General features: G+C 39.7%; 1 protein-coding gene and 1 long non-coding RNA gene across 3 annotated transcripts; both read right to left on the bottom strand.

Moving 5' to 3' along the window:
* Positions 1–1,344: 1,344 nt before the first annotated feature.
* On the bottom strand, positions 1,345–4,868 carry LOC131225808 (uncharacterized). Of its 2 annotated transcripts, XR_009161559.1 has the most exons (4): positions 4,759–4,868; positions 4,063–4,547; positions 1,994–2,098; positions 1,345–1,589 (listed from the first exon to the last, which is right to left on the bottom strand). It is a non-coding gene; the product is annotated as an uncharacterized LOC131225808 (long non-coding RNA). The 2 variants fall into 2 exon arrangements; XR_009161558.1 differs by lacking the exon at positions 4,759–4,868 and having other exon boundaries at positions 4,063–4,738.
* A 17,456-nt stretch (positions 4,869–22,324) lies between these two features.
* On the bottom strand, positions 22,325–23,799 carry LOC131225512 (UPF0481 protein At3g47200-like). Its single transcript, XM_058221048.1, has one exon. The coding sequence runs from the start codon at positions 23,746–23,748 to the stop codon at positions 22,426–22,428; it is 1,323 nt and encodes a 440-aa protein (XP_058077031.1). The 5' UTR covers positions 23,749–23,799; the 3' UTR covers positions 22,325–22,425.
* Between the last annotated feature and the right edge of the window lie 390 nt (positions 23,800–24,189).

Below are 24,189 nucleotides of genomic sequence, written 5' to 3'. Positions count from 1 at the left end.
ATTGTGTGATATATTTCTATTAGATTTCATTTTTAAAAAAAATAAAAAATAAAGTGGACTCTTGCCACAATTTCATTAATCACAGACATTTACAGCTCTTTGGATGAGACCCAACAAAAAGATACGGACCCCACCTATCATGAAACACCTAAATATGAGCTAAATTCACTGAGCTAACTCCGAAAAAGGAAAGAGAAGCGGACAAAAAAACTTCCCTGCCCGAGCCAATAGCCCAACGAGCCTGAATTGGAGGGCGAACAATCTCAAGGATCTTTGAATGTCCCTAATCCGGCATTATCAAGGACTAGCAAACCCCTAACTTCCCTCGGGAGGAGAGAGTGGAAGTTGAAAATCCTATCTGGGCACCTTCACTGGCATGTCTTGCCAATACATCAGCTACCGAGTTCCCTTTCCGAAAAATATGGATGAAAGAGAGATTAAGCCTTCGCCTCATTTGCTGAATAGCTCCCATGGCCTGCCAAATATTCCAAGGAATGGGGGCCGAAGAATCCCCTGCCGCTTCTGCTATGAGCTTGGAATCAGATTCCACTACAATATTGTTTAACCCAAGGTTGGAGCAAATGATTAACCCAATCCAACATGGCCTGAGCTTCCGCTATTGTATTTGAGGCTAACCCATAGCTTCTCCGGAAAGCAAAAACGAACCGACCCTGATTGTCCTTGCAGACTCCCCCACCACCACTTTGACCCGGGTTGATGCATGTGTTTTATCCATGCCATTCATCCATTTGCATCATTTATACACATGACATTTGAATTGTATGTGCATATAGGTGACTGGCATCAGTTGTGAATCCAGCTTGTTGGTTATAATTCCATAGTCCAATAAACACATATTTCACTTAATTAGGTGTTTTTTTCAAAGAAAGAATTCGATCCCAAATGTGGGATTGGATTGTCAAATACCATGGTATTTCTAAATATGCAATCAGTGTGCAATAATCATATTAATTCTATCTACTGCAATTCTATATTATTTAATCCCGTGTTTCAAATAAGCCATCCATAACTGGTGCATATGATATCCACATATGGGCATGTGGGCATGTTGACTCAAACTGGTGCGTATCGCACTACCACACATGCCTCTCTTCCATGAATGGACACTACAAGAAAACTAGCCTTTACCGGCGGTCAAAACCGCCGGCAAAGACCAAGAAAAACGCCAGCCGGTAAAGCCTTAGTCGGTAGAGGCTTTACCGATGGCCAGGACCTTTACTGACAGTTTTACTGGACGCCGCTAAATCGTCAACTTTTGCTACACGACCAGAAAAGTGGCCAAAAGCCACGGATTTTATCCATAGCTAAAAATAAGTACCCATAGTGCGACCGTAGCCATAGAGGAAATCTTTCTCATTTTTTTTTTAAAAAAAAGTGAAATTGAAGACAAATTTCCAGCAGAAATGTACAAGAAACACAGATTGCAAAACAAATTTAATGGATTCACTTACCAAAGGAGTAAAGCCATTAAATGGATTTTTCCCTGCTTTTGAATTTGCTAATAGATTCCTAGCATTTCGAATATATGATGCCAAACCACCTAGATAGCTTGAATTAAGCCGAGTTACCTATAGAAAAGAGCTACTTGACATCAATAAATAGATATGTGAAGAGTATTAACAATCTTGCTAACAGGTACAAAGCAATGTAGGTTTCCAGAAACCCATCAAAATCAGTTTGGTCTTCTACCAGAAATTTGTGGTCAGCAAGGTTTCCAAAGATAAATTTCAAAATAATCATAATAATAAGAAAAATAAATGTTTGAGGAAAATGGAAGGTTAAAAGTTGAAACCGATGTTAAACTTTTGCTGCTTGGACTTGGAAATCAAATAGAGACCATTTAATATTTCCAGGATCCATCAGCTGAGTTGTAAAAATATATTGAGAATGCATGGAATACAAGGTTCTTGTACTCATAAGAACCAAAATAATAATAACAAAAAAGAAAAAAAAAAGTGCCATGAAAATGAACCTAATCAAAGAAACTTTTCTTTTCTTCATCATCAACACCTTGTTCAGGCCAATGTACAAAAAGATGACTTTGTCCCTCCGCCAACAACATTTTTGCAAGCTCAATCTGGCAATCAACAATCAAGATAATGAAGGCAATGAGAATGTTATCAAAGTAGAACTTTTGAGAATGCTGCCTGAATCTTGATGATGGTTTAATGGAAAGCCAACATTGAGGGTTAATCTAATTAGCAAGTCTCTATCATTTGAGAGGATTTCTGCATATTGTTGATGTTCTCAATGAAGTGGTGTTTGTTTCTGTTGTGACATGGTGTTTGGTTTAAAACTAACTCGATTCCATACCTGCCTCTGTATTTTATAATCCTATTCATTGAAAATCCCATGGAAGAATTGTTCAAGGCTAAAATTGAATGTAACTTGATTTATAAAAATAATAAATAAATAAATAAATAAAAGGAAGCACATATGATCCGCTAGAAAACAAAAGGCCATAGTATTACTGTATCAAATATGTAAGGCATTGTATTGCCATTCTTCCAAAGAAGATACAAGAGCCTGCATTCAAATTCCAGAAACAATCAACAACTGAAACTGACTATTTTATTAAGACATGATACTTGCTAAATAACTGTATTTTTATTTCCAGCTGCTTTAAATGGAAGCACAAAAATAAGTAACACCGCATAGTACTGATTTTTTTTTTTTTTTTAAAGATTGTGACTGCATGAAAAGAAAATCTCCTTATTTAACTAACACATGATACTTGCAAATGATTACATACATCTCTGTATGTGGTTGTATTTCTGGCCTGTTCACCATGGTAGCGGGAATCGATGGCAACAGCTATATATCCTCATGAAGCATGCGCTTGAGGAAATGAAATTGGCAGTTGAGAAGCCATGCTGTTGTGAATTCTGTATAATGACAAATGAAGGTCCCCATTGTGGATGGATCATAGCTTGAAATCACACTGACCAGACGATCTAAGTAATTAGGATCCACTTGTCAAGTCTTATTTGAGATTTTGTGTAATCAGGATCCACTTGATTGGAATTGGTAGGATTTACAATAAGGACATCCCTTGTGTCCATCCCTGGGCCCACCAAAACTTTGCCCTTTCTAGTTCTATTGGTCAATCATCATGTGATACTTTTAGAGGACCCAAAGGGCCAAAGAGACGCACAATATTCTCCAAAGGAGAGGAGTTCACTTGGCATCCTCATGCAACTGTTTCACAAGCATCTTTGCATCATCTCTCATGGCCAAAATTAAAAATTAAAAAATCATGCAATGTCACCCTAAAATCAACAGAAAAGAAGCACTAGAACTACCAGCACAACTAATGCAACAAGCAGGAATATTCATTCCACAGATTTATCATTCCATATTTCATAAATTGTAAGATATTAGGTACCCCTCCAAAAAAAAAACCAACATCAGGAATTTTCTAGGCAGGTGAATATTGTGATAATTTAATCATAATTGGGCTCCAGCATGATGCAGTGAGTCAGAAGCGAACGTGACAAACCCAGTGATCACAATCTGGCCTTGATAGACCATCTTAAAGTCACCATTGAAAACTTGGCTGGATCATCATCCTCCGCCACAAGTAACTAGTGAGAATTTCGATATAAAGATAACATGAAGTGGGCCACCATTCATTCATCAATCTCACCGTTTGTTCCAATATACCTGAAAAGTGTTGAGAAAAGAGACGAGCCCTTGAGAGGAGATTGAGCAAGATCACAATGTTGAATTAGCTCTTTTATTTCTTTCTACATCTGCACAACAAAAGGTCAAGTCATCTATGTTTAGGCCATAGAAACTTTGGCTCTCTAAATGCCAAACAATTTTGAATCCAAAGATAAAAAATTGGATTTGGGTTTTGAATTTCTGCAGTTGAGGCCCTAGGAATTTAAAAACCTAAAATGAAAGTTACCGTTTTCTAGCATTGGAGAGCCAAATTCAAAGAAACAAAACAACCAAATGCCATTTCAAAGTCATCTTCCAGAAAGAAAGGAAAAAAGGAAAAGAAAAGAAAAGTCCACTTGAGCTCTTTGGAATCCGTACCATAAAGCTTAAGTTGTGTTTCAAGATCACGGATCCCACCCGAATAACCTCCACTACTGCCATCGGGCTGTTTATCAATCAACCGCCTCCTTTTCTTGGTCATTATTTCTTCAAGAATTCAACTCAACAAACATAAAAATACTATCAAACAGATCCCAAACCAATTTCCAAAGAAACCCAACTTCAATTCAATGAAATCGTCAATGAAAACAGAGAATTCTGCATGAAAAAAAAAACACTAAAAAATAAACCTTTTTCTATGGCACTCTTGCTTTGCACCAAGGCCTCATCTCTTTTGGTAAGCTTCCACGACAAATTAATGTGTATGATAACCATCAATCATTTTTCAGCAATGATCCACGTCAAATGTCTACTTACACACACAACACAATTAGATAATGATATTCAGACAATCACTGTAAGAGTATCTCCAATTACAGCTACAAGAACATTTGTGTCTAGGTCCCATAAAGCGAGAACATCTTCTGCAGCACATGTCAGTGAACATTGTTATGAAGGAGAAATTGATGCATAGATATGCCAAATTATATAATGTATATATGGAAATGCTTGTAAAAGGACCTAGGACCACCTTGACCATCATCCTCATCAACAAGAGTAATCAGAAAAATTATTACTAATTAATATACTAGACTAAAAAACAGTAATAGAAACAATGGAAGAACGGATACTTACATCATACTGATGAAGGTCCATTTGAGTTCCTAATCATGATGATGTCTAGCTGATGGAGCAGATACAAAATGCAAGTAAGCCACATAACAGTAAAAAACAAAAATGGAGAATGAACACCCACCATTGAAACATTCATGAGGACATAAATTTTGAACCAGGCTAGTATTTGTGTTTTCAGTTTAGAAAAGAGGCCATCTCCCTCTTCTCATAATAGCTTGCACTTCTCTGTCCATTTCCCTTCTCCTCAGGTTATCTTTTGTGGGCAAAAACCTGCAGTTTGATATTGCACACAAGATGGGGTCAGATAGAATGTTCTGAATTTCTGGATCCTGCAGTAAACTGAAATGAACATAACAAGGAACTAGATTCAGTAAGCCTTCTTTATGGATGAGTCCTAGAAGTATGACCCTCTTTATTAGAAGGATATCCAATTGGATATGGGAAAATTGAACAACTTCTATATTACTGGTGCAATCAAATGAGTTGAGAAATGTTTACCCTGTATCCACAGAGTGCTTGCCAGGAACATCATCCAGTGAAAAGAAGCAACTAAAACCAAAAAGTAAACTGTAATTAGCATGCGTTGGTGTTGGGCTCAGATCAGATAATGCCAATAGAAATCAGCAATGAGAGATGCCATATGTGAAATAAATGCTAGCACGTGCCTTTTAAGATCAGTAAGTGTTATGAAAATCAATACAACTTGTTGCTTGTTTCCAGATTCTAATTCCCTGGTTCAAGTTTAGCCCCAACCCTTTCTACCATAACACATTGAGATAAAAATTTCATACTTCATTGTGGCGGCACTAGTCTTTGGATAGACTCACTTTTGTTGTCTTTTGGATTTTTTTTTCTAAGTTTTTAAGAGCAAAAAATGTAAAATTCTCAAGTGAGAGTGGCAACTTAGTTTCAAGATGGATTTGCTAATATTCAGATGATCCAATCATATGCCAAGTCAAGAAGATTTCAAAAAAAAATAACATTGAAAAAGCATGTAAGAATGTCTTTGCTACGTTGCACATATGCTACAAGTATACATGTAGAGTACCTTGCAGAGTGGGCCATCAAAACTCTCATTCATCCCTTCCTAAAGCCTACAAAACAAGACAAGTAAATAAATAAATAAAAATAATCCAACCATCTAACTCCCATTCATCCCTTCCTAAAGCCTACAAAACAGTGGTGATTTGATCCTTAGAGGCAGTTAGCACCCAGTCACCATTTTGATTCCACTTGACATAGAGCATGGTATTTTTGTGACCATGGCTGCAAAAGATATGCAAGAACAACCTTTAAGTATCCAATTATCAACTGAAAAAAAAAAAAAACGGCATGGCAACCGTGAAGAAACATTCTTGGTCGGAGTCTCAAAATTGAGGGAATTATTGAATTACTCATTGCAGATACCTTGCAGCTTCCTATTTGAAAATCGCCATAGGCTGTTTGTCAAGCAAAGTAAATAGCTCCCCACCTGGGCAAAAATCTGTTATCAAACAGACATGTGCAGAAGTCTGTGGAGTAAAAGAAAACTGTCAGTATATAGGATAGCATGAAACAGCATGCAGGCATGAAATATGTCTAATATAGGATAGCATGAAACACAAGCATCATCATCATCATCGTCATCATCAACAACAACAACAACGAGCTAACTTAAACAACATTACCAAATACATCATTTGGCCAGTTAAGAAGGACAAGGCACACCTGACCAAATGACAAGAAGAAATGAACACATACATAGCCTAGTCATCTAGCCTTTACACATTGCAGGCCTGCGAGAACTTTTCTCTCATGACAGAAGCTTACACCACAAACCATGTATATAGCCCAAGGAGACCGGGAGAATGAAACAACCTGGAACTGCTTGTTGGCAGTAAGTTCAAACACCATCATCATTTTGCTGTTGAGGAATGCTTTCAAAGAAACTGGTGGAGGTCCATCCTGCCAATTCACAAGAAGAAAGTTTTGACGGAGAAAGTAGGTAGGCACTTGCAAAGTTGCATATTCCATGATTCTGAGAATCAACTAACTAATGGCTACAACATTTTGTCAAACAGAACTTAATTTAGCAATAGCATCAGAAAGAATAAAACACAGATAAATTCACTGTGATTAACATAAGGATGATCACTTACCATTTAGCCAAATAATTTGAGACATTTTTTCTCTGGTTGGTCAAAATTTATTATTATTTTTTTTAGAAGAAAAAATGGGCAAAGGAACTTCATTCACCATAGCTTACTAAAACAGGGGGGATACAAGAATCATATCCTCATGTTGTACCCGAAACAGGAAGGACATGAATAAGAGAATCCTAACTCACCAGCATACTAAAATAGGGGGGAAAAACAGAATATCATCTCCCCTGCTCAATTTCCTAAAGGAAAAGAAGAAAATTACATCTTCAATCAGGTATACCTCACAAGTATCGCACTAGTTGACGTCTTTGAAATTCCTCAAGTCGAGACATATCACTACATGCATCTTTGAAATTCCTCATGCTAAGCCATTTCACTGCTCGGATAGCGGTAGCTTCGATCCTGTTGAAAATTCATCATTCAACCTTTGCCACTCCTCCCCAAGGTATGCTGCTTTCTGCGCAACAGTCTCCCTCACAAACCTTGCCATCAATCCAGATGTTTGGATGCATGATGCCTTGCTCCAGATCATACATTCTGTCCAACACCATAAACACATTAACTATAATTAAACAAACCACAACTTCATCAAAACCAGAATGAACAAGAAAAACACTCGAAAAACCAGCAATACCTGAAAAACCATATATGGGAGAGTTCAAGTAAATGTAGACATTCAAAATGCAAGACCCAATTGAGAATACCAGCAATACCCAATTTCCAAAAAGCCAGATATTAGAGTATCCAAGTGCATGTAAAAGTTCAAAATGAGACCCAATTGAGAAGACAAGCAATACCAAATATTCAAAGAACAGATGAGAGATTCCAAGTGCATGTACAAGTTGGAAGGTGCAACTTTACATGAAAGGTTGCAGGCCATTCTCTCTGTCAGCTGCACACCATAAAATAGTGAAAGTTTGATCCTCTATTTTGCATCCGTACTACATACTACATACTACAAAGGTTGAAATGTAGGCTTCTGAAAGTAGTTGTATTTTCATTGGAGTTGGGAACATCACTTATTACTCTCATTCCAAAGAAAAAAGGAGTGGGTCCTTGAGGGATTTCAGGCCAATCAGATTGATTGAAAGTCCCTACAAAATCCATGCTAAAATACTACCATCCACTTACAAAAGGTGCTAGGAAATGTATCTCCAAGGTACAGGGAGCTTTTGTATATAGCAGACAAACTATAGATGGAACTTTGATTGCCCACAAGTGCATCAATTCCCAGTATAGCAGAAGATCCGCAACCAATTTCTGGCTCAATTAGTAATTAGGGGTAAATGTGCAATTTGATTGCCCACAAGGTTTTCTTTTTCCTTCCTTTTTTCGTGTTCAATTCTTGAGGGGATTCGTGTAAGCGAATGTGCAATTTGAGTATATATTCATTTTGGATCACAAAATGCAAATGGATAGGCAAGGGTTGTTTTTCATTCGTCGTTTGGATCAACCTATATGTATTTTTTTGGGGCATCATGATTACAGGCATATATCTATTTGGATGGCTAGTACATATATGAATCTAAAAAAAAAAAAAAAGCTAATGGTTTCAGCATTTTCCCAATCTAGCTACTCTCAAGAGAAACAAAGCATTTTATAGTTCTAAAGAAAATTCCACTAATTAGGGATTTTTCAATTTTTTTTAAAAAAATCTATAATCCTCAATTAGGGAATCAACACTACAAAATCCCTAATTTGGGATTCGAAACCCAAAAATTCCCAAAACACAAATCATTACACAATGTTACTTTAAGGATTAAAAAATGACAAAAAAATGCCCAAATTGATATGAATAGATAAGAGAGAGAGAGAGAGAGAGAGAGAGAGAGAGAGAGACCTGATATTGCATAATGATCCTTAATCTACTGGACAAAAGAAAAGAAAAAATAAAAGAGGGAGAAAGAGGGAGAGGTAGATCAAGTAGAGAGGGAGAGGGGAGGGTTCGAGAGTGAAGAGGGAGAGAGAGAGATCGGGCGGAGAGGGAGAGGCTGAGAGGTGATTGAGCAGACAGGGACAGGTGCAGAGAGGGAGATCGAGCGGAGAGGGAGAGGCGCAGAGAGAGAGAGAGAGAGATAGAATCGGTGGTGGTGAGAGAGGGAGACGAGCGGGAGAGAGGGTTAGAGAGGGAAAGCGAACGGCAGAGAGAGGGAGAGAGAAAAAGTCGAGCTAGGTTTAGGTTTGTTATTTTTCTTTTATATATACGGACCCTGCCGGCAGCCGTTAAAACTGGCAGCCAACAAAGGGTTGGCTCATCGGTCGGCTATGGCCATATTTCTTGTAGTGGGAGATACATCTGTATCAGCCCAGAATGGCCTAATGCAGGGCTACAGGGGCTGCATTGGTGGTGAACCATGCATACACCGATTTAAAGCCCTTCTCCTACCGAAGCAAGACTAACTCCTAAAATTTTGAAATTTAAAATAAGGCAGAAAGTGTAACCAGAAGGATTTAAAATAAAATAAAAAATTATTATTATTATTTTTAAAAGAGAGAGAGAGAGAGAGAGAGAGAGAGAGAGAGAGAGAGAGAGAGAGAGAGAGAAGGAGAAGAAGAAGAAGAAGAAGAGAAGAAAAGAAGAAAGAAAAAGAAAATTGATAGGCGCTTACTAGGCCTCGAGATGTCGGAGTTACACTTCACAAATGCAACTTTCAACTCGTGCTCTCTTTGATATACTTGCCTTGAAATTTTCTTCACGCTGTCCATAAATAACCGGAAAAAAGTGATCGACATCCAACGATGACTTAATGCTCAGGGATAATAAAGTGACATAAGGTATGAAACTAAGGTACGTACCACGGTTTTGTTGGGTCTAAAACCCAGCTTCCTGCTGACGTGTGGCTGCAGCCACCATGAAACAAAAACTGAAATTTTTGGAAGAAGAAGAAGAGAGAACTACAGCTGTATTGGAATGAATTAAAAATCGTATTACACTGCTGCCTATTTATAGGCTTTCTTATTGTGTGAAATTTCCAAACTATCCCTGTCTAGATTCATCCTAGGGGTAGCTAAATAAAGAAAAAATAATCCAGAAAATCTAGAAAGAAATCTACACAGCTAGCAATCTGATCTTAGAAAAAAATCTAATCTAACAGCTTGCTCATTAAGATATGCACACGGTTTTGGATTTGCAGAAATCACCGTATCCAACACTCCCCTTCAAACCAAAACCGGCTTCATTCCAAGCATTGATCTAAGTCTTCTGAATGTGTCAGTTGGCAATGCTTTGGTGAAGATATCTGCCACTTGCTCAGTGGTGTGATAGTATTCCAGCTTTACCAATTTCTGCTTTACTTGATCTCTAAGAAAGTGATATCTTATGTCGATTGCTTGCTCCTTCCATGCTGAACTAGATTTTTGGCAAGTTCGATTGCCGACTTGTTGTCCACATATATAACAGTGGATTCCTCCTGTAGATGCTTCAGCTCCTTTAGCAGATTCCTTAGCCAGATCGCCTCACATACAGTGGATGAAGCTGCTACGTACTCAGCTTCACATGTGGACAGGGCGACCACACTCTGCTTCTTTGAATTCCATGTAAATGTTGTCAACCCAAGATAAAAAGCATAGCCTGTGGTACTTTTTCTTTCATCTTGGTCACCACCCCAATCACTATCAGAGTATCCATACAACATCGCCTCATCATTATATGGATAAAAGAGACCAAACTCAATAGTCCTTTTGATATACCTCAGTACTCGTTTTGCAGCTAGCTAGTGTGACTCTTTTGGGGCTTCCATATACCGGCTTAGAAGCCCAACACTGTATACTATATCTGGTCTAGTGATTGTGAGGTACCTTAAGCTTCCGATTAGGCTCTTAAATAGGGTTGAGTCGACGTTTCTTCCTTCTCCATCTCTTGTGAGCTTCAGGCCTGTTGTTACAAGTGTATTTACGACTTTACAGTCGACTATCTGAAACTTCTCAAGAAGTTCCTTTGTGTACTTCTTTTGGGATATGTAAATACCGCCGACTTGTTGCTTCACTTCAATGCCCAAGAAGAAAGACATCAATCCACCATCAGTCATCTCGAACTCTTTGAACATAGCTACTTGAATTATTCAAACATCGCCTGGCTGTTCCCAGTGAACAGCAGATCATCAACATATAAACAAGCGATAAGGATATCACCATAGGCATTCTTCTTTGTGTAGACTGCATGCTCATACGGACATTTGACGAAGCCATTCTCTTGAAGATAACCGTCAATCCGTGCATTCCAAGCACGAGGAGCTTGCTTCAACTCATACAGGGCTTTTTTCAACCGATACACCTTGTGTTCCTCCCTTTGCATGACAAAGCCTTCAGGCTGTTCAACGTATACTTCTTCTTCGAGTACCTCATTTAGGAATGCAGATTTCACATCCAGTTGGTAGATCATCCAACTGTGATGAGCTGCAAGGGAGATAATCATTCTTATAGTGTTAAGGCGAGCAACTGGGGCGAGAACTTCTTCATAGTCTACCCCATATTTCTATTTGTAGCCTTTTGCTACGAGCCTTGCCTTATATCGTTCGATCTTACCATCGGCATTCCGCTTGATTTTGTACACCCATTTGAGACCAATGGTCTTCTGGCTTTTGGGGAGTGAGGTCAACTCCCATGTTCGATTCTTCTCGATGGCATGAATCTCTTCTTCCATAGCCTTTCTCCAACATTCTTCATTCACAGCCTCCTCGAATGTGAGAGGCTCCTGGTCCGCATACAGGCAGAGTAAATTCACTTCCTCAGTTTCTACATAGATGTCGTTGAGGCTTTTCATTTTAATGGGAGCCAAGGGTGAAGGAGAATCGGATGAAGATGTGCTGGATGAATTCTGATTTGATGAAGTACTTCCAGGAGAGATGGAGCGTACTCCTGGACTTCTGTGATCCGAAGGGGGTGATGTGGGTGTCTGCTCTTGCTTCTCATGTCTCTCTTCTTCGTATTCTTCGACCTCGACTTGCTTTTCTTTGGCTGAGTTTCCCTCGTTCCATTTCCATGCTTCTTCCTCACAAAATACCACATCTCTACTCACCACCAGCTTATTGGTTAGTGGGTTGTAGAGCTTGTATGCCTTTGACTCTTCGCTATAGCCAATGAAGATACACTTCTCGCCACGATCATCAAGCTTTTTCCTTCTTGCTTCTGGAACTTGAGCGTAGGCAACACACCCATAGATCTTAAGGTATGCCACTCTCGGCTTGTATCCACTCCATGCTTCTTGCGGTGCCTGGAATCTAACACTCTTAGTCAGACACCTATTGAGCAGATAGGCAGTACATGCAACTGCCTCTGCCCAGAAATTCTTTAGCAGACTTTTCTCTTTCAGCATGGTCCTCATCATATCGAGGATAGTGCGGTTCTTCCATTCTGCAATTCCATTTTGTTGTGGCGTGTACGCTGTAGTATGTTGTTGCTTAATGCCATGCTCCCTGCAATATTCTCGAAAAACATTTGAGGTGTACTCCCCACCTCTGTCAGATCGAAGAGTTTTGATTTTAAGACTACTTTCTTTTTCAACAAGGGCCTTAAAATTTTTAAAAATAGTAAAAGCAGCAGACTTCTCTTTGATTACATACACCCATAATTTTCTACTGAAATCGTCAATGAAGGTAATAAAGTATTTATTACCTCCAAGAGAGATTGGATCTAATGGTCCACAGATGTCAGTGTGAACCAACTGCAACGGTTCTCTTGCTCTTCGGGATACTCCACTCGAAAAAGAGTTCCTTTGTTGTTTCCAAAGTGTGCACACCTCACACACAGGTTCTGGAACTTCAATAGTAGGCAAACCATGCAACATGCTTGATGAGGACAGAAGTTTCAGGCCACTGAAATTTAGATGGCCAAAGCGAAGATGCCACATCCAGGAATCATTCTTTGCTTTTCCATAAAAACACTTCTCAAGCATTGTGTTTATATGGAGAGGAAAGATATGATTCTTCACCATCTGGACTTTTACAATCAAACGTCCATGCATATCTCTAATGGAAAGAGAAGAGTTCTCCATGTGTATGACATACCCTTTTTCGAGGAGTTGTCCGAGACTCAGTATGTTACTTTTTATGTTAGGCACGTAGTACACATTGGAGATATAGTTTGGAATATCATTCTTCTGAAAGATTTGGATTTTACCTTTACCTTTCACAGGCATTTTTGATGAGTCTCCAAACGTTACATCGCCATGAACTCCTTCTGTGAGTTCCACAAAGAGTTTCTTGTCGCCGCACATATGATTACTTGCACCCGTGTTGAGATACCATACATCCTGTTGATTACTACTTTTCTCTTGTGCCAGGAGAAGTGTGGAGCTTTCTTGTTCATGGTCTGATGCTTCAGCATAGTTGGATAGCTCGTCTTGAGTCACCGGCTTGCTCTAGCAATCAGATGCATAGTGGCCAAGCTTGTTACAGTTATAGCATTGGATGTTCTTTGTACTTTCTCGTCCACGCATAGATCTACCTCTACCATTTCCTCTTTCATGGAAATTGGTATTTTTCTGCTGGTTTTGGCCATGGCTTTGTTAGTATCCGCGCCCTCTGCCTCTTGCGTGATTGTTAGCAAAACGTCCACCACGTTGTGAACTTCCACGTCCACCATTGTTATTATTCAGAGTCAATCTTGACTCTAAAGCTTGTTCCATCGGCATGGAACTGGCATTCTTCTGCATTCGTTGCTCATGAACTTGCATCGATCCCATCAACTCCTCAATGGAGAGTTTCTCAATATCTTTTGATTCTTCGATCGCCACAACCACATGCTCAACCTTGGTTGTGAGGGATCGAAGTATCTTTTCAATAAATCGGACATCTCCAATCTTTTCACCATTTCTTTTCAAATTATTGACAATTACAAGCAAACGTGAAAAATAATCAGTAATATTTTCACCTTCCTTCATGTGAGTCGCTTCAAACTCGGCTCTTAATGTTTGAAAGTGAACCCGCTTCACTCAATCTACACCCTTGAAGATGGTGCTAAGGGAATCCCATGCTTGCTTGCTTGATATTACTTCGGCAATCTTTTCAAAGGTGGATTCATCCAACCCTTGATAGAGGAGAAACAGAGCCTTATTGTCTCTCTTCCTTTGATTTTTTAGAGTGATCTTTTCTTCATTGATGAAAGCGGCTTCTTCTTCTATAGTGGGTTCTTCATACCCATCGGTGACAATCTCCCATAGTTCTTGCGACCCGAACAATGCCTTCATTTGAATGCACCATTTTTCATAGTTGTCCTTTGACAACTTAGGAACCTGCGGCTAGATTGTGCCAGCCATCTTTTCTATTTTTTTTTTTAAAGGAATGGCTGTTTCTTTTTTGAAAAAAAAAGAAGGGAGATAGAAAAATAGATTTTTTTTTTGGGCTAAAATCTGATTTTTTTTTAAACAGATTTTTTTTTTTTTTTTTTGCTGCAATCAGATTTTTTTCAATCTGATTTTTAAAAAAAAAAAAAACAAATATTTTTGCTGCAATTTGATTTTTTGAAAAAACAAATTTTTTTCAATTTGATTTTTTAAAAAAACAGATTTTTTTTTTCTATACTGTAATCTGATTTTTTTTGAAAACAGATTTTTTTCTGCAATCTGATTTTTGAAAACAGATTGTTTTTGAAATTTTTTTTTTTTTTTTTTTCTGTTGTGGCCAAAAACTTGCTGGAAATTTTTTGCTAGTTTTGTTGTTGGGTATTTGCAGACACCCAAAACAGGTAGAGGTGTAGGACCTCCTTCTCACGTCTGATGAGGCTCTCACGACTGATGAGGCCCAAGGATTAGCAGCTCCTTCTCACGGCTGATGAGGCCCAAGGATCAAGGGCTCTGATACTACTTTGTTGGGTCTAAAACCCAGCTTCCTGCTGACGTATGGCTGTAGCCACTATGAAACAAAAACTGAAATTTTTAGAAGAAGAAGAAGAGAGAACTGCAGCTGTATTGAAATGAATTAAAAATCGTATTACACTGCTTCAAATTTATAGGCTTTCTTATTGTGTGAAATTACTAAACTATCCCTATCTAGATTCATCCTAGGGGTAGCTAAATAAAGAAAAAATAATCCAGAAAAATCTAGAAAGAAATCTACACAGCTAGCAATCTGATCTTAGAAAAAAAATCTAATCTAACAGCTTGCTCATTAAGATATGCACACGGTTTTGAATTTGCAGAAATCACCGTATCCAACAGGTTTTTGGGCGAGCGGATCATGTCCATCCGGTATGTGTTGTGCTTGTGAGGCCCCTCATGTGGTGGTGGTCGGGTGATGGAAACTGTCCATCATTAATTTGGGAGCTATCGTTGATCCCATGATCGAAAATTCATGCTAAATGGACGACTTACTGTTGATATCTTAAGCTTAGTCTAGGCCGTTGAACATAAAATTTTGGACGGTTACTTTACTCGGACTATCAATCATCCGGATCATCCTTTTGTAATGATCTTTTGATCGTGGTCCATCCAAAATAATGCCAAGACTTTGGATGGTTGCGGTTAACTAACCATCTCTGCAGGTGGGCCAAAAAGGGTGACACACATCGTGAGCTTGAGCCGAGACTTAGTCCGGATGGACTTAAAGGATTAATAAAGATATAAAGAAAGAGGGAACAAAGGATGCAAATGAGGGGAGATTCCACATGCTTGTGGAGACGTACACATGCACATATGCCTTTGGTAAACTGAATAGAACAGATTCATTGTGTACAGAATTTTAAGTAATAATATATGCTGGGAATGACTGTTTGGTAAGCTATTTGAAAAAAAAAATTCTTCAATACTGAAATTTAGTATTAGTACTGAATTTTAAGTATTAATTATATGAGGAAGGACGTGATGAGAAAACCAAATTAGAGTGTGATTAAATGTCACAAAGTTTCATTTAAAAAAAAAAAAAGAAAAAAAAAGGGGGGAAGGACGTGATGAGGTCAATCACCGTCTTCCACGAGGATAACTACTTGTAATCCATGGAACTTCTTTTGACTTCTCACGGAGATTCCTCAAATCCATGAGGGAAGAAAATAGAACTAATTTCTAATCGTTTGAAATAAATTGATTGATCATTAAAATTAAAAAAAAAAAGAACTTACAATCCTTTAAATAGTAAACTCAAACTTAGGACGAGTTTTAGAATCAAACTCCAACTCAAAACTCCCTAAAAATGTCACTTCCTATAAATATTAAACTTGCTATTTATAAACAATCATAATTCCTACTAGACTTCATGGTTTTCGTCCAAAAATAGTGTCAAATTTGGCTTAACCACATTATTCTCCTAATTTTTCTAAGCCCTTTTCATGTTGGACGACTCTTAAAACTTAAAGGATCCAAAGTTATGATCGAACTAAAACTTACTATTTATAGTAAAACGAAAATAAAAAGGATTTTTAACCGTTGACCTGATGGAATCTTGCAAATCCAGCATGGACAACCCGGCATAACAAGGTTGGTTGGCTTAAACTAGCTTCTCCTACCCCAAAATCATATATGGTACATCAAGAAACACATTCCGATTTGTGAGATACGGTTGTTTTAAGGTTCTAACGGTCTTGGTCACTTATACCTCCAATCGGGCCTTCTCTGGTCCATCTTAGCCAGTGTCCGCCACGTACTCTACATCAATCTCCTCTACTCCAAAAGAACTCGTCCTCGAGTTCTTGTCCCGCTTCGGTTCATGATACTCAGTTAGGTTACGTGAGATCTCCATGTCATCCAGAACATCAATAACGTAAGCGTTATTGTTGATCTTTTGGAGGATCAGTACTGGTTCAATTTTCTTTTTCTTCGACTTTTTTTTTACAACAAATTCATTTTATTAGTTTCTTTCAAACTTCCATGGATTGTATGGTTAGATAGCCACATCAATATTTCAAGCACATGTATAGATTGAAAGTAAATTAAGGAAATATAAGGAAAAGCAAAAAATGCACTGGAATGATCCTAACATAATTAGCAGGAGGTTGGTGCAGATATTCTTTTTCTTCGACTTATTGTAAGTCCCGGTAAGAAATCTCTCATTGCGTAGATGGACCATAATATGGTCGCCCATGTCGAACACCTTTTGTCGCCAATGCTTATCAGCTTGCTCCATGTACTTGTCGTTTGAGGCATGCAAATTGGCTTGCAGATCCGCATGAATGTCCACGATTCGATTCGTCATATGTTCGGCTACAATGCTCATGCTCGAGAGCTTGGGCAAAGGGACCAAGTCAAGTGTGTGACGGGGCACTCAACCATAAACAATCTGGAATGGGGACTTCCTTGTCGAGTGGTTCACTATGTTATTGCATGCAAACTTTGCTTGAGATAAGGCTAAATCTCACTACTTCGGTTTGTCACCTGAAATACACCAAAGGAGGTTTCCCAACGTGCGATTCATAACTTCGGTCTGTCCATCAGTTTATGGGTGGTAGGTACTACTGAACTGAAGTTGTGTACCGAACTGATTCTGCAAAGTTCGTTAGAAGTGGCTAATGAACTTCATGTCACGGTCAAAGGTAATGATCTTGGGAACCCCATGTAGCCATGTGACCTCTTTGAAGAATAGATTTGTCATGCATGTTGCATTGATGATCTTTTTACATGGGATAAAGTGCGTCATATTTGAAAAATGATCTACCACCATGAACAACAAATTCATGTCGCGTTGTATTTGTGAGAGACTAAGCACGAAGTGCATAAATAAGTCCTCACAAGGGCCTTTAGAGGCTCGTATTCTAAGACTGTCCCTTGGAGATCTGACAAACATAACAGCGTTGCACTACTTTACCCACATTACGTACCAATTACGCTAGTAATACGACTCCTCAACAAGTGCCTACGTCTTATCTCACCCAAGGTGTCTACCAAGGCCACATCCATGTAGCTCTTTTATAATCTGCTCCCTCATAGAACTTTGGGAGATGCATAGTCGATTCCCTTTGAAAAAGAAATCGTCTTACATATGTAGGTCACTGGGATGACCTTCTTGACAGCTCATCCATGCATCCTTGAAGTCCTCGTCCCCGGCATATAGCTTATTAAGACAGTTGAAGCTGACCTTCTCATTGCTTAGTGTAACAAGTAGTGATGCACGACGACTAAGTGCATCAATACCTTGTTTTACTGTCTTGACTTGTGCTTCAGAACAAATATAAATTCCTATAAAAACATAACTCATCTATCATGCACACAATTCATGTTAGCTTGACTATTTTATGAGGTTGCAATTGCTGAAGTGGTAGCTAAAAAACTACTCATATGTTCGGTACTAGTTAAGGCAGAATCGACCGCATAAAAGGCTAAAAAAGTTTATACTTTTGATATTACATGGGTTGATGAGATATTTAAAATTCTGTTGGCCGAAAAGTTGATCAAGATTCCTATAAATCATAAGATATGTACGCGCGACCGACGAATTACAGAAAATGGAATACTATAAATGGCACGAAACTCATTCCCATTTAACTAAGAAATGCGTTGTATTCAGGAACATGGTCTAAGACAATATTGACTACAGGTTGTTGAAATTCCTTGAGAAGGGCGAGGAGGCGATGTTGATCGATACAGATCCATTCCCGCTCAATCTCGAAGTCAATATGGTTACAGTAAACTTAAGAATGGTTAATTGACCACAACCAAGGGTTGATCTTGGCCCAACCATCCATGAAAGCACAACGCAGTGACCGAGGTAAGGGTGATGTCGGCCTTCCCTCTCGGTCAAACACAATTCAACAACACGGTCAAGGCTCACAAATGTGCGACTAACATGTCAGAAAAACCGTTCCGGGATGGGGCTATCCTCCTCAACCAATGTTGCAAGGCTGATACATGGCTCTTAGGACTAAAGGTAGTAGTCAACATCGGTCGCAAGAGGCACCTTCATCCTTTAGTCATTACTCTAAAAAAGGAATGTCAAATCAAAGAATGGTTCAACCTTCGGCAACTCAAAAGGGAGTGTGGAAGAGGATCATGCATCCTAAATTCCCAGCAGTGCCAGAAGCATTGATTCGAATTGAAAATGCCATTGGCAAAGGCGTAGAGCGGCCATGAGGAGGAAATCGGTAAAAGTTGAAGACATACCCTGACCAAAAGTAGTACAACCGCGGCCGTTTTGGAGAATCCCTTTACCCAAAGAATAGGTGGCCATTAACATGGTCGAAGTGGTTTTACCTCTTGTGTTACATGAACAAGATGCCAACATTTTTGACCAACCCTTTGAATCGAGGGGACCAAAAGAAAAAGATGACTACGATAATGTATCCGATTATTTCAGTGATAAATGTTTCTCAGAGGATGGTTGGTGAACAAACTAGTATTGATTAGAATTGAAAATGTCATTGGCAAAGGTGTAGAGTGGCCATGAGGAGGGTATCGACAAAAGTTGAAGACATACCCCGACCAAAAGTAGTACAGCTGCGGCCGTTTTGGAGAATCCCTTTACCCAAAGAACATGTGGCCATTAACATGGTCGAAGTGGTTCTACCTCTTGTGTTATGTGAACAGGATGCCAACATTTTCGACCAACCCTATGAATCAAGGGGACCAAAAGAAAAAGATGACTACGATAATCTATCTGATTATCTCAGTGATAAATGTTTCTCAGAGGATGGTTGGTGAACGAACTAGTAGCGACCGCCGAAGCATTGCATGTGGTCTCACCAACAACCACATCGTCCGATGTTTTGGCCGCAGAGAGCACTGAATACATTCAAAATCCCAAAGCTCAAGAGAGCTTAGAAATAACAATAACAGGTAAAATCATGCTTCAAACCTCTAAAATTAGGTGATATTGCCTAGCTGAGTTTTGGAATTGTAAGACTTTTATAAAGTAGGCCTACTTGATCAGTGGTTTAGATCTATCTAAAGATGTACAATCTTGTCAAGCATGCTACTAGACTACACTCATGATGAATTTTTTAACAAATAAATAAAAGCTTTCTTCTCACTTCAAATAAATGTCCTTTATGTACCTGAACCAACATAAGATTGTGGAAGTAACTCACCCCAATCCCCTGGCTTCCTCTAAATGTGTAAGGTGACGGAAGATCTTATTCATCCAATTTAATAAATTACTAATTGCTGATTAGATAATTTCTATTTGATTACTGTAATTTCCATACTTGCTGATTAGATCGATCTCCTATTCTACAATTGAGATTATATGATTAACTTGATTTCTTGGTTATATTTATTCATAAATACATCATTTGAATGAATTGGATGAAATACAAAGAATATAATACCCTCCACACACAATCTGAAAGGTTTTTAATGGAGGGTGTCACCATCATAACTGTTCCTTTTGGTATGGCCCATGTGAAATTTGGATCGGCTGATTTGGGTCCAACAGAGAACATGAGCGAGGCACGTGATGGATGGGTTGGATGTCATGCATACATCACCCTAGGGCCCAGGACCCGAAAGGCCATTTATTACTCAATGGTTAGTGATAAGACTCCTAATGGTGCTTGGGAGATCCGAGCGAGAAAGGTAACACCTATCCAGCCATCCGACACATCCTAGCAAGAGCATCTGCCACTAAATTGTCCTCTCTAATGGTGTGAAAGATTCTAAAGTTGACAATGTTATAAAAGCATTAGATAGATCCTAGACAATACCAAATGTTCCAAGGATTAGCAGCACGGGGATTGAAAACCGACTCAGCAACGACACTAGAGTCTGTCTTCGTATTGACATTTTGAAGTGGGATGAAAGCTTTTATTTAAAGTGGGTGTTAGAGTAGCTTTTTCCGACAAAAATTCTCTCCCTTTCCGACAGAGATTGCCTCACATGTCGTTCCACTAGCATATTACAGAAATGAAATGAGAATTAAGAAAGCTTCCTCCTTTAATATGAAATATCAATGAATAAGAACGGAAAGAAAAGAAAAGAAGAAAAAAAAAAAAAACTTCCTCTCTTTACGTGTGAATTGAGTTCTATTTCAATCCGGTTTACTAAGGGAAAAGTTGGTTAAATGACATTATTTTTATGCCTAATTCTTCCACAGTTTGTGAACTTCCTACTCTTGCTGTCTTTTGATACACGTGCCCTAATGATAATCATGTCTCCCTGCCCTTAAATAACTGGAAAAGAGCAATGGCATTCAAAGATGACCTGAGATGCAGATTCACGTCTGATGTCAGTGGTGGCAGGGTCACCGCCCAATTCGCATGCATTGAGTACCAGGGAGGTCAGTGGTGGCAGGGTCTTTAGGCAGTCGATGTTGGGTGGTGACCCCAATACCACCCACCTAGGTTGTCTTGGGGCACTGGAACTCTGTGTAATGTATGTGTTTAATTCATGTTGTCCATTCATTTGTCAGCTCATTTTAAGACGAGCAAAAACAGAAAACATATCTAAAGCTCAATTGGACCACACCACTGGAAACAATGGTGATTAAATGCCCACCATGAAAAACTTCTGGGGGGCAATAAAAGTTTTGGATTTAGCTGCTATTTGTATTTTCCCTTTGTCTAGGTCATGTGACTTTATCAATAGGTTTGATGGCAAATAAACATTAGGGTGGGCCCTGAGAACCATATGTGTCATTATCCCACAGTTTCTTATTATGTTTCATGTGGTGTGGTCTACTTGATCTTCCAATCTACTTCATTTTTGGACTCTAATTGTTTAAAATTAATGAGCCAGCAAAACTGATGAATTGGGTGGATATTAAATATACACATTATGGTGGGCCTACAGTGTTTGTGTCACCAACCAATCTGCTCCCAATAAATGGATGCAGTACGTAGCCTCGGTCATAATAAACGGACAAGGATTTATAGCCACAATCATAATAAACTGATGTGGATTCGGCGGAGAACCCTCCGGTACTGTCAGTGTTGGAAAATCTTTTGTGGGCCCAACCATGATGTATGTGTTTTATCTCTGCAGTCCATCCCTCTTGTCAGCTCGTTTTAGGTTACAAACCCAGAAACGAGGTAAATCCAAATCTCAAGAAGACCACGCCATAGGAAACACCGGTGATAGAACTCTCAACATTAGAAACTTTTAGGGGCCACAATCAATGAGTGGGCTTGGACCATCTCTCAGTCTGTCCAAGCCCAACTTCAAACTTAAACCTAGACCTGAGCCTGTCCAAGGCCTATGACAGGCCAAAATGACAGGCCCAAGCCCTGCCCATAGTAATTATACACGGCCTGAGCCCAAGCTTGGCCAACTACCTTTGTACAAGATCCGTGCAAGATATATGGCACAACTGCCCTTAAAACCCTGAACGTGCTCGAGCAGGGATGACATGCTCCTGCCGCCTGCACACAAGCCAAGCTCGGCCCATACACAGTAGACGCATTACAAGAAGTTTAAAAATAAAAATAAAAAATCAATCAGCACACATGGAGTTTTCCAATAGTCTCTGTTTTAACCATCCATCTGCGTGCCACAAAACCACATGTGCAACGTATCTCATCCTAAAGAGGGCCCACAACTCCAATTGGTGTGTAAATCCAAACGATCACACGCTAAGGTCTTAACATAACGTAATTACAACTCAAAGAAAATAAAGAAAATAAAATAAAATAAAAATAAAAATAAACTACTATCGATTCAAAACATAAACCGCGATTAAGGCCGCGGGTGGCCGGAGTAGGCCAGGATAACGAGGAAGGTCTGCACCACGGTGAACACCAGGACGAGAACCATCGCTTCCAATTGAAGTATGGACCATGGGCTACTGAAATAATTGCGCATGAGCCTGGCCCGCCACCCGTGCCAATCAGTCTCGCAAATCTCAGCCACACGATTTGTCAGGCCCGAGAGGTAATTGTCCTTGAAATCAATGGTTAATCCCTTGCACATCCGATTGAAGAGATGGACCACCTCTTCGTCGCTGCCCAACCAGTGTTCAATGATCCTGCATTGCTTGAGCACCATTACGTCTGTCGTCGTTTGGAGAATGCAATGCATGAAGATGGCATAGCTTGTGAAGTATGTTCCAGACTCTGGATAGCATTGCTCGAGGGCGATCATGTTTCGGAACAGAGTGTTTGTAGTTGAATCATAGATGGACAGTGCTGGGATTTTTATCACAAAATTCCTATATGTTACGTCCAAGAAGCTGCCTGCTTTCGTCTTCTTGAACACGATCCCAGCCTGCTGGATCTCCCTCGTGGATGGGATTGATCTTGGCAACAGTGGTGGTCTACGGCCAGAAGCTGTGGTGGGGACCACTTGGAGTGACCTCTCAGATGGGGTTGGTATGATATGTGAGTGAAACAAATGGAGCAAATGATGGACCACTTTGGACGGCGGGATTGCCTCATTCCTCGGTGGGATGTGATTGAAGAAATTAAGGGCTAGATCGACCAGCGAAGGAGAATTTGACCTGTTGATTAGGTCGAACAAACGTTGGAGGATGAAGAAAGGAAGCTGGTTCTCTAGGAGGAGCATGTCCTGGCGTATTAGAGGCACCATCCATTCAGTACTATAAATGGGACCCACCTCAATGGCCCGCTTACCATGGACGTTGAGAAGGAGTTCGATGATGAAGCAACCATCCAACACCATCATCTCCAAGAACTTCTGGCTCCCGAGTTTGATGTTCTCCGAGTAGCAGCTCCGGGCTCGGTGCTCCAATGGATGGATTTCCTTGACGTAATCGGCCAAGGAATGATCACGGTTCTGGGAGATGAGTGCATGTAGATGGTGCCATTTGTGCTCTTGCATGGCTTGTAGGCTTTGCTTGGCCTGATGGTACGGGCCGATCGAGACGATCTGGGGCTCGTAGGCGTTGGTGTCACCCTGGCGAATGCTGCTCGGGACACGGTAGATGGTGCATGGATCGGTCTGTGATGGACGGCTCCCAATGCTTTGGACCTTACTGGTCATGGAGTTCAGCCATGCGTCATGGTCTTTTTCTTCTTCTATGTTCCCCTCTTGGTTAGCCATCTGATAGTGAAAAATTCTACGGCTGAAAAGAGCGTATGTAAGATGGGGAGAGAAAAGCCAAGGATTTTGACAGTTTAGTACAACCGACCAGGGATGGCATGCATATACCGATTGTTGGAAGAGAAGTTTCATCGTCCATTCCTTAGGACCCTAACAAACTGCCATCCACACTTGGTTGTATGATTAGGTGAATACTGAAGTCCCTTTTTCCGAGGCCCACCGTGGATGGCTTATGTTATAAAGCTTAGTATTGACAAGAAAGTTCTAGTGATTTTTATTGAAAAAAATCCTCAATAATATTTGATTCTATGAAAAAGAGACGAGTAAGACCACAACACGTGCCGTGAGGTAAGATGTACATGAGTCCAAACGAGTCGATCACGTGATGTAGGAGGAAGGCGATCAGGTGCAAGTGAATATTCCGAAAGAAACTGGTTATGT

The sequence above is a fragment of the Magnolia sinica genome, chromosome 14 (genome assembly GCF_029962835.1).
Source record: "Magnolia sinica isolate HGM2019 chromosome 14, MsV1, whole genome shotgun sequence".
In the NCBI taxonomy this organism is placed as follows: Eukaryota; Viridiplantae; Streptophyta; class Magnoliopsida; order Magnoliales; family Magnoliaceae; genus Magnolia; species Magnolia sinica.
This window is presented reverse-complemented; position numbering and strand designations above follow the sequence as displayed.

Excerpts from the sequence above, each read along its gene's own strand:
- LOC131225512 (XM_058221048.1), bottom strand. The coding sequence starts at position 23,748 with ATGGCTAACCAAGAGGGGAACATAGAAGAAGAAAAAGACCATGACGCA.